This window comes from Apis mellifera, linkage group LG8 (genome assembly GCF_003254395.2).
Source record: "Apis mellifera strain DH4 linkage group LG8, Amel_HAv3.1, whole genome shotgun sequence".
NCBI lineage: Eukaryota > Metazoa > Arthropoda > Insecta > Hymenoptera > Apidae > Apis > Apis mellifera.
Window position 1 is genome coordinate 10,378,671 of NC_037645.1, and position 13,901 is coordinate 10,392,571.

The window sequence follows — 13,901 nt, forward strand, 5'->3', positions numbered from 1 at the left end:
AGGAGGAAGGGGTCAATCGGTTGAAAAACGCGGCAGGCAAATTGCCCGTCACTGATAGCGAAATAACCGTGGCGAGCAGACGAAATAACCGTCGGCAATAATTAAACAAAACCGCGCGCGAATCGTGGCCGCCGGCGAAAGAAATATCATCGATTCCCTGGAATTCGAAAATGCAATCGGAATCGGGCCGAGCGCCCGGGATTGCACCCGGCCTCGATTTTCGTTAATTACGTCGGTTGCTTTATCCGGAAGCGTTTATACTGGCCGGGAAACGTTCGTTCAATTTTTCTTATTCAATTTCTATAAATGCGATCTCGTGACCAGAGATATATATAATTAAACATTTCTTCAAAGAAATGGATATCGTGTTAAAAGCAGCAACGAGTCGAACTTGAAAATCTTGTGATAATTTTAAAATTTTTCCTCGAAATCTGTTCGTAGATAGACGATTTTTTATGTCCTTAAAAAATCGGTTTGTTTTAAATCGATATCTCGACGCGTTCTCGAGAAACAGATTTACAAAATTCATATCTAAAGTGTTACAGATCAATGATTTAATCTATCTATATTATTTCAAGAAACATATTCAAAAATATAATGGATCTAATAATTTAAAAATTTTTCTTCAATTCTTTTTCATGTTAGATAGATAGACAAAACAATATCCTTAAAAAATCGATTTGTTTTAAATCGATATCTCGATGCGTTCCCAAGATACCGATTTACAAAATTCATATCTAAAGTGTTACAGATCAATGACTTAATTTATCTATATTGTTTCAAAAAACGCATATTTAAAAATACAATGCATCTAATAATTTAAAATTTTTTCTTCGAATCGTGTTAGATAGACGAAGTGATTTCCTTAAAAAATCGGTTTGTTTTAAATCGATATTTCAATGCATTCTCGAGATACCGATTTGCAAAATTCTATATCTAAAATATTACAGATCAATGACTTAATTTATCTATATTATTTCAAGAAACGCATATTTAAAAATACAATGCATCTAATGATTTAAAAATTTTTCTTCGAATCGTGTTAGATAGATGAAGCGATGTCCTTAAAAAATCGGTTTGTTTTAAATCGATATTTCAATGCATTCCAGAAATACAGATTTGCAAAATTCTATATCTAAAGTGTTACAGATCAATGACTTAATTTATCTATATTATTTCAAGAAACGCATATTCAAAAATATAATGGATCTAATAATTTAAAAATTTTTCTTCGAGTCTTTTCCGTATTAGATAAACAGACGAAGCAATGCCCTTAAAAAATCGGTTTGTTTTAAATCGATATCTTAATGCGTTCCCGAGATACACGGTTTCAAAAGTACAAGCATAAAGTGATAGTGGTCAGTGACTACTTGGCCTACTCTAGGAAGTGAGTACTCGCTGATAGAAGTCGTTGACTCAGCGGGATATCGTTGAATAGCGGCCACGCTCGATGCGCGGGAAATGCGAGCGAGAAACGGAGAAAAATTATGATTCGGTTCCGACGATGATATCTCTGGAACCGGAACTCGTATCGGGATGAAACAAACGGCATTTCAAACAGGAAGCATCCATGCTTCCAACTTCGTCCATTGGAATATTTCGCAGCGATTCGTCGTTGAATTATTTAACATTGAACAGTCTGTTTTTTTTAATCAACTTGAAGAAAAATTTTATTAACGTGTTGTCGTTAAGTAAGGAATTTTCTTACTATTCTTTGAAAGAAGAGTCGATGAAATTTTAAAAACTGATACAATATAATTCGTCCCTTTCTCCAAGGATTAATTAATTATTAATAATTATGATTTTACGTTATTATTTGCCTAAAACTTGTGTCTTTCTTCTAATCTAAATGTTTTCTTAGAATAATGATTGTATAATAAAAGCCTGATGACTAGAGCCGAATAAATGTTAAAAGATGAAATTTTAAAAGCTGACACAATATAATTCCTCCCTTTCTCCAAGGATTAATTAATTATTAATAATTATTAGTTTACATTATTATTTGTTTAATAACCTAAAACTTGTGTCTTTCTTCTAATCTAAATATTTTCTTAGAGTAATAATGATTGTATAATAAAAGCCTGATGACTGGAGGCGAATAAATGTTAAACACGCGATTCCACTTTGGAGAATACGTTCGAATCTGTGTGCAATTAGCCTAAAAACGAGCCATCGAGAATATTAACGATAATGAGCATTTGGCGGCGGAAAGTGGCGATTTTTATTGTTATTAGCGATACTTTACGCGCATCCGCCTACTGTTGTTTCTGTTCATTTTCTGGTTAATTTCGCGGAATCCATTGGCCAGAGAGAGAGAGGGAGAGAGAGAGGGAGAACGCTCTCACTGTGGTTCGTTTGCGGGGAAATAAGAGTCGAGCTTAAATAATTAGCGCTCAAATGGTTCCACAGAGATCCTATTGATTTTATGTGTTTAATGCTTTTTCGAGAAGCTTTCAACTTTCGCTTTTGTTTTGTTTATTTATTTATCCTTTGATTTTATAAATTTATGATGGAAGAAAAATTAATCCTTTGAGTCTCGAAAGTATTTTTTTTCATTGAATGAGCTACTGCTGCGTTTGAAAGCTGTTTAAATACTTAAAAAAAAAAAAAAAAAGAAAAAAAAGAAAGAGAGAAAAAAAGATACGCTTCTGAAAAATAAATAAATTCTCATTAATTAAAATGAAATTTCGTAAATTGATATAATATAAAATTCGGATATAAATATATATCGGATTTGAAATTGGATGAAATACTTTTTTTTTCTTTCTTTTTTTTTTTATTATATATCGGATTAATGGTAATCCGAGTATATTTTTATAATTGATCCTCTAATTATTTTTATCGAATATCGAACGAGCGAATAGATAACAACTTTATTGCACCAACTATTTTAATACGCGGGATATACGGAAGTAATATTTTTTCCCTCGTTTTCTTTTTCAGTACGCTAATTGGTCATGATTTATCCGATATGAGGGGAAATGAGTGGCTCGTTAAAAAAATTTTCACATGAAACGTTATCGTTACGTTTACATCGTTAAAACTTAAATTTCATAAAAATCATTATCTAACTATCTGGCAACATTCGAAACGTATGAATTAGAATTTCATATGAAACGAACAAGATAAAGAACTTTTATCCGCGAAATTTGATATATCATTTTCCTCCTTCTCTTCCTCCCCTCCTCCTTTTTTTCATCCACATACACCTTAAAACTGTATAATTCAAAAAAATCTTTGAAATTAATTCGATTATTATTCATTTCAATCTTTAATGTTAATTAACGATTGGTTTCGCTCAAACACTTTTTTGAATAATTTTTATAAAATCTGTAAATAATAATAAATTTATCTCATAAAAAAATTTCCACTTTTAGAAATTCGAATAATGAAAAAAATCCTCTTTCAAAATCTTCTATTCTACAAAACTATCGTGCATTATTATTATAATCATTTTTCATTTAATCAAAAATATTTGTATCACTGTATATATATATATAATCGATGGACGAAATTTCCACGACAATTTATCCATTTAAAAAAAAAAAAAAGGAATAAAAGAACTAACCATACTTATCCAAACCAACGATCTTCACGCGCTTTCTTCACGAAATCGAGTGGAAAAAAGAAAGGGAGAGAGAGAATGAACAAAGCAATAGTGCGTAATGTGGTCTACTGACCATTATTATTTCCTTGTCGAAACGTGGGTAATTCCGTCGGTAAATAACTGAAATCTCATAAAAATGCATGGCGGCGGGACGACGCGAGAAATATCTGCAAATGTGAATGGAATCGCATCGACGTGAGGAGAGGGGGGAGGGGAGGGAGAGGGATAGCTAATGCAGGCAGTGTCACGCGTTTTAACTCTCTCATCGAATATTCAATATCGAGCCGTTGTGACGGCTCGAATGAAGAATTTATATTTTTTCCCCGGCGTTACGATAAATCCGACGCGTTGAAAAATAAAGAGGATGATGGATGAAAATGGGGGGAAGAGGAGGGGAAGAGTTGGGAGGAGGAGAAAGGGTTGGGACAGGCAAGCATTCAGGCAGAGAAGTATTTACATTTGATCTATGGTACTCTTTTAAATCAACTATAACGTTTTTCGCTTCATTTTTTTTTTTTTATTATATTTAATTATAGTCACTTTCATCTTTCATCGCTTTCATTTTTTTTTTTTTTTGTAAGATTGATATTTTCGAGAATAATCACGTTTTCCTCTTTTTTTTCTTCGAATAATGATTCTCGCAATAATTGTATTTACATAATTGACATTCAATGCGGCAAAAAATTTAAAACCTAATTAATAATAAACCAAAGTGTTTACAATTTGCAATATCCGTCCGTCTAATTGAATGATATTTTAAAACGACTTAATCCCTTACCTAATCCTTTCGATCAAACCGATGGATTATGATAATTAAAAGTGTTACGTTAATTAAATAGATAAACGTGGAATGTGGAATACAATTTTAATTTCTCGATCGACTTTCGCGGAAAAAAAAGAAGAAATCAACCGTTCATCGTAAAAATCGAATCTTCTCTTCTCGAAATTTTTTTTTTTCATTCGTTGGAATCCACTGTTGCTAAAAATCTTTTTTCATATTAAATACCGCACTGCGGTTGACACACAACACGTCACGGCAAGAAGAAGAAGAAGAAGAAGAAGAAGAAGAAAGTTGGCGAGAGAGCGACGAGTCTACGTTTAAAGAGCTCGCTCGCTCGTTCTCGTTTAAATGCGCCCTAAAGCTCGGGTAATTAGTTTTTCTCATAAACAACAAAAGGATCGGCCGTATTTTTATCCATCCAAACCGCGAAACAAGCCGAGAAAAAAAGTGGAGAACGGAAAAGTGGAACAGTAGGCAGGCGACACGACGAGGGTCCAACCAGCTGCAATTAAAATTTTAATCTCTGTCTCAGGGATAATAACTGCAGCGTTATCACGCTCGATTAAACGTATCACTCCTCTCTCTCTGACAAGACGAGATCTGCTCGTTGCGTGCTTTGTCAATTTTGTCGTGCGTGGAAGAAAGAAAATGCATCGTTTCGTAGGATGCTCGTCGAGTTTTGATTATCGATCACGAAATGGTAAAGAATTTTGATTTAGAAGATTGTGGAGTGATTAAAAGATTTCTGTTCGAAGTTGAAACCAAAGAAAATGATAAGAGAATAATTTGAATTATTACATAGAAAATTTTGAAAGGATAAAATATTTATGAAAAATAGAGATTTCTAATTCTTTTCTGATAGGAAAAATTTTTTAAATTAAAAAAATTACCTTTTTCCATTGTTATTCGACTTCTTAATACACACATATATATACACATATATCACTCCTCTTCGTCCCATCTCTGACGAGATCTGCTCGTTGCGTGCTTCGTCGATTTTGTCGTGCGTGGAAGAAAGAAAATACATCGTTTCGTAGGATGCTCGTCGAGTTTTGATTATCGATCACGAAATGGTAAAGAATTTTGATTTAGAAGATTGTGGAGTGATTAAAAGATTTCTGTTCGAAGTTGAAACCAAAGAAAATGATAAGAGAATAATTTGAATTATTACATAGAAAATTTTGAAAGGATAAAATATTTATGAAAAATAGAGATTTCTAATTCTTTTCTGATAGGAAAAATTTTTTAAATTAAAAAAATTACCTTTTTCCATTGTTATTCGACTTCTTAATACACACATATATATACACATATATCACTCCTCTTCGTCCCATCTCTGACGAGATCTGCTCGTTGCGTGCTTTGTCGACTTTGTCGTGCGTGGAAGAAAGAAAAATCGTTTCGTAGGGATACTCATTGAATTTTGATTATCGATCACGAACAAAATGATAAAGAATTTTGATTTAGAAGATTGGAGATTGTGGAATGATTAAAAGATTTCTGATGAAATTGAAACGAAAGTTATTACATAGGAAGAGTAAAAAATTTTGGAAAGATAAAATATTTATGAAAAATAGAGATTTCTAATTCTCTTCTGATAGGAAAAATTTTTTAAATTAAGAAAATTACCTTTTTCTACTGTTATTCGACTTCTTATCTTCACAATACACATACATATATACACATACATCACTCCTCTTCCACGTCCCATCTTTGACGAGATCTGCTCGTTGCGTGCTTTGTCGACTTTGTTGTGCGTAGAAGAAAAAAAATATATTTACATACGTTTCATAGGAATGCTCGTCAAGTTTTGATTTAAAAGATTGGAGATTGTGGAAAATTGAGTGATTAAAAGATTTCTGCTCAAAAGAAACGAAAGGAAATGATAAGAGAATAATTTGAATTATTACATAGAAAATTTTGAAAGGATAAAATATGAGAAATAAAGATTTCTAATTCTCTTCTGATAGGAAAAATTTTTTAAATTAAAAAAATTACCTTTTTTCACTATTATTTGACTTCTTATTCTTATAATACACACATATATATATATATATATACACATACATCATTCCTCTTCGTCCCATCTCTGACGAGATCTGCTCGTTGCTTTGTCATGTGTGGAAGAAAGAAAATATATCATTTTATAGGGAGAATTTTGATTATCCATCACGAACGAAAGGAAATGGTAAAGAATTTTGATTTAGAAAATTGTGGAAAGATTTCTGCTCGAAGTTGAAACGAAAGTTATTACACAGGAAGAGTAAAAAATTTTGAAAGGATAAAATATTTATGAAAAATAGAGATTTCTAATTCTCTTCTAAAAGGAGAAATTTTTTAAATGAAAAAAATTCCACACTTTTTTCATTTATTCTTATCCTATCTTATCACAATACACACACATATATATATCGAATCCCGAAAGGGTTATCGTGGCTGGAAGCAACGGCGAAGCGTGCTCGAAAATTCGTTGCTTACGTTGCATGTACGCCACGGGTTGATAATCATCGGCCCCGAATCGCCGTCATTATCATACATATAGCCGATTGAGTGGGCCAGACGATCGAATTAATAATAGCAAAGGCCAATATTTGCCCCTGCACGCAGCCTTGGCAATCACCTGTACCAAGTACCAATTTCGAACGATCATGTGGGCTTGCTCCTTCCTTCCTTCCTTCCTTCCTTCCCGAGGCTTGCTTGCTTTGCCCCCTTCTGTTGTTGTAGAGATTGTGACAAGAGAAGGAAGATGGCCAATTGTGTTATTGTTGTGTCCTAACAATACGACGATTGTGCGACGATTATAGCCACGTCGATGGCTGAACAACAATTCCCGATTCCTTCTAATTTCTTTTTCTTATTTCTGTTCCAGATATTCACACGTTTCGGCAAGGTGCTGAAAATCGTCACTTTCACGAAGAACAGTAAGTATTTATTTTTATTTTGAAATAACGAATTATTTTATTTAAAAAAAAAAAGAATCTGAAACTATTTCTTTTATATTAATTATGGAAACGAAGCATCATCTCTCGTGATTTTTTTTAATTAAAATTACTCGATCTCGTGATCGATACTTGTGTAGAGAGAAAAATATAATATAAGCTGTTTTTTTTTTTTTTTTTGATGACAAATTCTAGAATCTCTATCTCCGCGGCGAGTTTCCATTGAAAAATTTCCACGTACACCTCGAAAGAAAGTAGGAGTAGAACCGAGAAAGACTGACGGATTTCGAACATTTCAAAGTGGCTCTTGTTTTCCTCCTCCAGTGCAATAGCTACTGGGCCACCTTGTATAGACGCCACTCTTGCTGGCAGACATGCACGGCACTTTAGTACTTCAGTGTACACTTGAAGTGTATTCTGCCTCGACGACGTCGACACCGTTAGTACCTTCGGTGCCACTCGAGTATACCGGGTGTCCCAGAAATATGTACCTACTCCCTTAATTCCTTTGTACATTTGTAACATCCTCGACGAAGGATTGAAATTGATTGTTCTCGTTGATCCTCGAGAAGAAGCTTCTCGATCTAGAATGTAGTCGGATACTCGATCGGATGTTGTTGGGATCAGAGAGTTTGACGCGTTAAATAAAATTCGTTTCTTGAATGTAAATGTTTTTTTTCAGCCTCGAATCTTTTTTCTTTCTCTCTTTGCGATTTGACGAGGAACAAATTTCGAGATCGATATTCTTCTTCTTTTTTTTAGACACCAGTTGGATAAAAGCATGCTTCGTTCCGGGTAAAAATACCAGTTAGAAATTCAGACCGATTCAGACTTGGTAAAATTCTCGAATATTTTATTTCGTGTCGTGGCAACTTTTTCTTTCCTTTCTACTTTCGAGATGTTCGAAAGAACCGTTGCAATAACAAAATGGACGTCGTTATATACTTTTTTTCAAATACGACATCGATCAATTATTTATTTTCATCTTCTCTGCGTCTTCTCTAAATCCAATAAAATTTCCTTCCTTTGTCCAATTACTTTCACAGAGAATGAAATTTAAAATTCTCTCCTTAAATCTTTCACGATATATCTCTCGATCTGTTGCAAAATATATTTCGTATAATTTCGTATAATTTCCTCTCAAACTTTTATTATCACGTTCCTCTACGTTTCGTTAATTCCAGCCCAAGTATCAAATCTCGATATCGAGATAACAATTTAAATTTATTTCTTGCTCACCATCTCGCTCACTGATCTATATACATCCCGAAGAAACGAGATTACCAATTACGTTCGAGGATGAGAAGCAAGAAAATATGGCTGGCTGTTAAAAAACAATATCGATACCTTGCTTCTTGGCGACAATTGGTTGTCCAAAAGACGTTCAATCAATGGACGCTCGATCGAACAAAAGAGGCTGTTGTCCTTGATTGAAAGGGACGAGAAATTTTCAAAGAGGACGGCTTTGAGACAAATAGCGGTTGATTGGCGAAATCACGGAGGCCTAAATTAAAGCGAAGAAGCATTCAGTGTCCAATTAAAGTTTCATTCGGTCAAGTGGCTATTCGTTCGTTCAATTTCCAATTGCCTCTTTTTTTGAATTTTTTAGTTTTTGTTTCTTTGATTAGGTTCTTTATTTCTTCCTTTTTTGTACCTTCTTCCTTTATGTTCGTTACTTTGCACAGTTTGATAGTATTTATTTCGAAGAGAAATATATAATTATAAGATGATGTGTTCGAGCTAATATTTTGTATATCGTATATCGTGTTGAAGGAACGGATAACATAATTTTTAAAATCATAATATCGAAAAGATTTTTTTTTTCTTCCTTGAATATTTTTTATGGTAATTAAAAATTCAAATTTAGAGATTAAATACGCGAAAACAAGAACTTTAGAGTTGTACAAATATTAAAAACTTTTAAAAACTCTAGAAAGTGAAAGGTATTGGGAGAAATTTCGAAATTGGAAGTTTAAAAATTGAAAATTCATCGCTCGCGAAATATCGTAATGAAAATATTTCCTTAATCAAAACTTCGCCCACCGAATGAACATTTGTCAATTGAAAATTCACGAGGGGGAACTTATCCAATTGTAACTTCGTAAATTAGGTATTTGAAAATTTCATTTTACCCGCGAAAGTCGGTACAAATGAAAAATCCAAATTAAAAAATTCCACAATGCTGATTCCACATTTGAAAAACAAAGAAAGAAGAGGATAAAGAAGAAAGATGGCATTTTATAAATATAAGATAACTTGGCATTTCTCAATACTTTGAAATCTCTTTGCAAGGAGAAACATTAAAAACAGTTATGAGTGAAGATTCGAAAATTGAATAATCATGTCTTGAAAATTGAATAATCAAGATCTTCTGATTTTTTTTTAATTTCTTATGCAAACGATATAATATAGTTATATATAGTCTGTTAAAGGAATCGATTATCGAGAATTTGTTATTGAGAATTTATTAGTCGAAAATTATAGCATTGGATAGGATTAGAAGCGCGTGCTATTCGAATGAACTAAATCTAATGGAATCCATAATGAATTTGAATTGAGTATAGGACGCAAATTTATACATAATGTAATATAAAACAATACAAGTATCAAAATATTATTGTAAATTTAACAAAGAAAAATTGTACCGATTGTACAAATCTAATATGAAACATCTTGGAAGTTATGTGAATCTAATATAGCATGATGCCATTGAAATTGTATAGAGTATAGAATTTAGTATAGAACGTGTATTATGTTCGATATTCTTATATAATCACAAAACCGAATTTTATCAATCAATATCATTTTCCCTTTATTTATAAAAGTATTATAAAATAACAGCGAAAAAGGAAAATACATATATAAAAGAAAATGACGGAAAACTAACTGTCGATGTTGATCGGATCTTTCGCTAAAAAAAAAAAAAAAAGAAAAAAAAGGGGGAAAAAAATGGAAAAGGCAGAAAAATGCATGAAAAAACGTTTTATTAGCTATATAATGCAACAACGAGATCGAATTTTTTGCCGGTAGCAACGTTATTCAATTTCCATCGTTATTTGATCGTGGATCGGGGAGTGGGATCGGGGGAGGAGGGGGGATAATAAAAATTCTGTTCCATAGAGGGGAAAAAATGTGACCGTTGTCACAACATATTACCAGTGAATCCAGACCGATCCCCCTTTATTTCCATTTAATTTTCGGCTTTTATTTAATTTTCACCGATGCAAACCACCGTGAGAATGGCATTTGCTCTCGAATATCGAACGATAATCCCTGGTTTCGTATATTCTTTTCATTATTTTCATTCGTATAGGATATTGTATATAGGGATTCGTTTTCATAGGTAGAGAATGGGTTTTTGTTTTTCCATAAACAGATTCTTCCAAGGAAAGTTTTTTAACGAAACTTTTTTAATTTAATCTTTCTACTCCATCAAAGAGGTTAAGAGAAATTAAATTTTTTGTTTTAAGCAACCTAAGCGCTTGGTGGAATTGATTCGAACGATTTGGAAGATGGGCTTGGAATTAAAATTCTTTTGCAAGATCTTTATTATTATTATAAAATAATTATTTTTATAATAATGTTATGATATTTTATTAAAACAATTATTCTCGTAAATCAAATTATTTATGTTTAATGATATATTTTTTCCTCTCACCCTTTTATCGTTATTACACCCCAAAAATTTGTCCAGCAATCCAATCTAATATTTTTTTTTTTCTTTTTCCTTTGTTTCAGATACTTTCCAGGCACTAATACAATACGCCGACATGCTGTCAGCGCAAACCGCCAAACTCGTGAGTATTCCATTTTAACTTTTTCACCATAAACGTATACAAAAATTTCTACCTACCTTCCCTTTTTTCCTCCCCCTTTTTCTTCTTCGCTTCTCTGGAGAACCGTGTTTCTCGTGCGGCCCCATTGTTTATCCCCGTTCTCCCATGGGACAGATCGAAATTTTTCGTGGAAATACCAGCCAAAGTGTCGTCCATTAGAAGGTCCAGGTGCCGCGAGGGCGAATGATGTAAATTTTAATCTCTTTTCTCCTCTCAAAAAAAAAAAAATAATAATAACGAAACATAACGATTTTTTTTTCTTTTCCCTCCCGTTATATTTCTATTCTTTTTTTTTTTTTTTTCGATTCTCAACAACGAATCGGATCTTTATTTTGTTTTATTCTTGAGTTAGAATTATCAGAGGTTTTTCTTTTTCTCTCCCTAAGAATTAAGTAACCGCAAATCTCACAAGAAAATACAAGCAAAGTCGGACCAGTTTCAAAAACCACTCGCACCACTTGAAGAATCCTCCACAAGAACCATCACTACCCTCCCTTCTTATCAAACCTCTATCCTCGCCACGATCTCTGGTCCGAAATTCTGTCGCGAGATTGTGCTCGTTAACGAACGTTAATTCGGCCACTCGAATAGAAATCCGCGGAAGCTCGGCCAACAGTCCACAGTTTCCTGTAATAAACATCCCCTTTCAAAATTAACTGCAACAGCTTACTCGATGCGGTTACTCTCGAGTTATATACATACATATATATATAGAGAGAGAGAGAGAAAGAGAGAGAGAGAGAGAGAGAGAGAGAGAGAGAGTCCGAATTTTTCGATCTTCGATCCCTTCTTTTTTTTTTTTATTTTCGCTCGAATTCGAGTTAGACTTTTTTGAATTTCGAATAATTAATTCATCCTGATTTTTTTCTTTCATCGAGAAGAAAGTTTAATAGAAATAAGAAGATGCGTCTACTTTTTCGTTCACAAAATCTTATATAATCATAAAGTTAATTTTTCTATACAAATACAATTATTTTGTCGTCCTTGCTTTGAGCGAAAGTTCGAGCAAATCAATAAGATATACGTGTGAACAAAAATAGTTCGATATTCGTGTTACACGATAGTTATTCGCGTTTATCAAGCCGTGCAACGAAATTTTGTCGCAATTTTTACACGGTGTTTCGTCCAAATCAAATGTTTTCGGTGTTATATATCAGTATTTTATTATGGATTATGATTATGTATTACTTTCATATACGGGGTGGTCCAATTCTTCTACGTCGAATAATTTTTGTCAAAGTTTTTTTTCATCGAACAACGAAAGATATTCCAAGCGTTGAATTCGATTTACAGATCGTTCTTTCGTATATTTGTGCGTTTAAAATCAGCTTGTTACGAATTTTATTGTCGAAGGATTGAAAAAAAAAAAAAAGATATAATAATATTAACGTATCGATCGCGAAAATTCTTGTTCTCGTTGTAAAGGAGGAAGATTTATTTTTATTTTTTTTTTTCATTCCATACATCGGTCCGGAAAGAATCTTGATTCGCAGAGACGCTTTAAGTGATTCCCAGTCGAAACCCGACGACTTTTACTATTTTCCAACCTCTTATCCCCTCTGTTTTCCCCTCTGTTTTTTATCACTCTGTTTTTTCATGATAATCCTCTTAGATATAAGTCCCGATTCTATTCGAACGAGCTCGAACCGATCGAAGTTTATAGAATTCTAAAGTCAATCGAAGAAAAATGTTATTCTGTATAATTTTCCATTTTCTGTTAGCCAGCCAGCTTTACCCTCTATAAATGGAACTTTATTATATCGACGTTTCAACTTGCCCTTTTAATCGCGTCTATACCCCGATCCAATTTATCATCCGTATAAAAAATAATCTTCGCGAAGAATTTCGAGAAACGAGGATTAACAATTTCAAACCGATTATTATTATCGCAAGTCTCGAGATCTTTCGAGACTTTGCATTAAGGCAATTTGCCCTCGACGCCATGTTGAATTCTTTTTTACCGATCGATCGAAGCGCCACCGCGCGCGCCAAATTCAAATTAAACGAGAACCTCTCCTTTCTCCGTATTTCCTTCTTCTCTCCCAAAATCCGTACTTTTCGTATAAAATACAAGCAAACCAACTCATCACTAGAAGCCACTCAATTCCTTTCTAATCCCTTCGCTTGTTCAAACAATTCCTGTTTGTCGAGAGTGAGAGAGGAGAGGAGGAGGAAAAAAAGAAGGAAATAAATAAATAGAAAGGGAAAAGAAAAAAAAACTATCCAATTACTCTATTACCCTTCCAACATGATCCAACGAAATACAACGTTGTGCCACATTGACAAACAATCTGCCCCGTGCACACGAGCTAAACACACACACCGGGCCCCTGCAATCTTCCGCGTCTCCACTCTCATAACTCGGAAACATCAGCGTGCACTTAATCCAGCCACGGATATTATAATCCCGGTTGTTTGAACTCGCTCGCGGACCGTAAATATTAATTGAACGCAGCGAAATATGTTTCGCGGCAGGCAATTACATCACCGTCCGGGAGAAATGCAAATAATCGCGTTTGAAATTTCTACGGATATAAAATTGCAGAAAAAGGGGGACACGCGAGCAGTCCCCCCCTCCTCCCTTCTACTCGCGAATATTCCTCGTTCTTTATTCATGGAGTTTATACTGATGGAATGTTCATAAATTGGTAAAAAAAAAAAAAGGAAAATGTGAATCCAAAATTCACTTTTTTTTTTATTTTATTTCATTTTTCATACGTAACACGAAATAAATGTAT

General features: G+C 33.5%; 1 protein-coding gene across 16 annotated transcripts in view; it reads left to right on the plus strand.

Moving 5' to 3' along the window:
- The window catches only part of LOC552709 (polypyrimidine tract-binding protein 2), a 547,610-nt gene that overhangs the window by 513,272 nt on the left and 20,437 nt on the right, over positions 1–13,901 (plus strand). For all 16 annotated transcript variants that reach the window (XM_026442196.1, XM_026442199.1, XM_026442201.1 and 13 more), the window contains 2 exons: positions 7,258–7,309; positions 11,066–11,124. In XM_026442196.1, the coding sequence (XP_026297981.1) occupies positions 7,258–7,309; positions 11,066–11,124 (111 nt within the window). The remainder of the gene's footprint in view (positions 1–7,257; positions 7,310–11,065; positions 11,125–13,901) is intronic.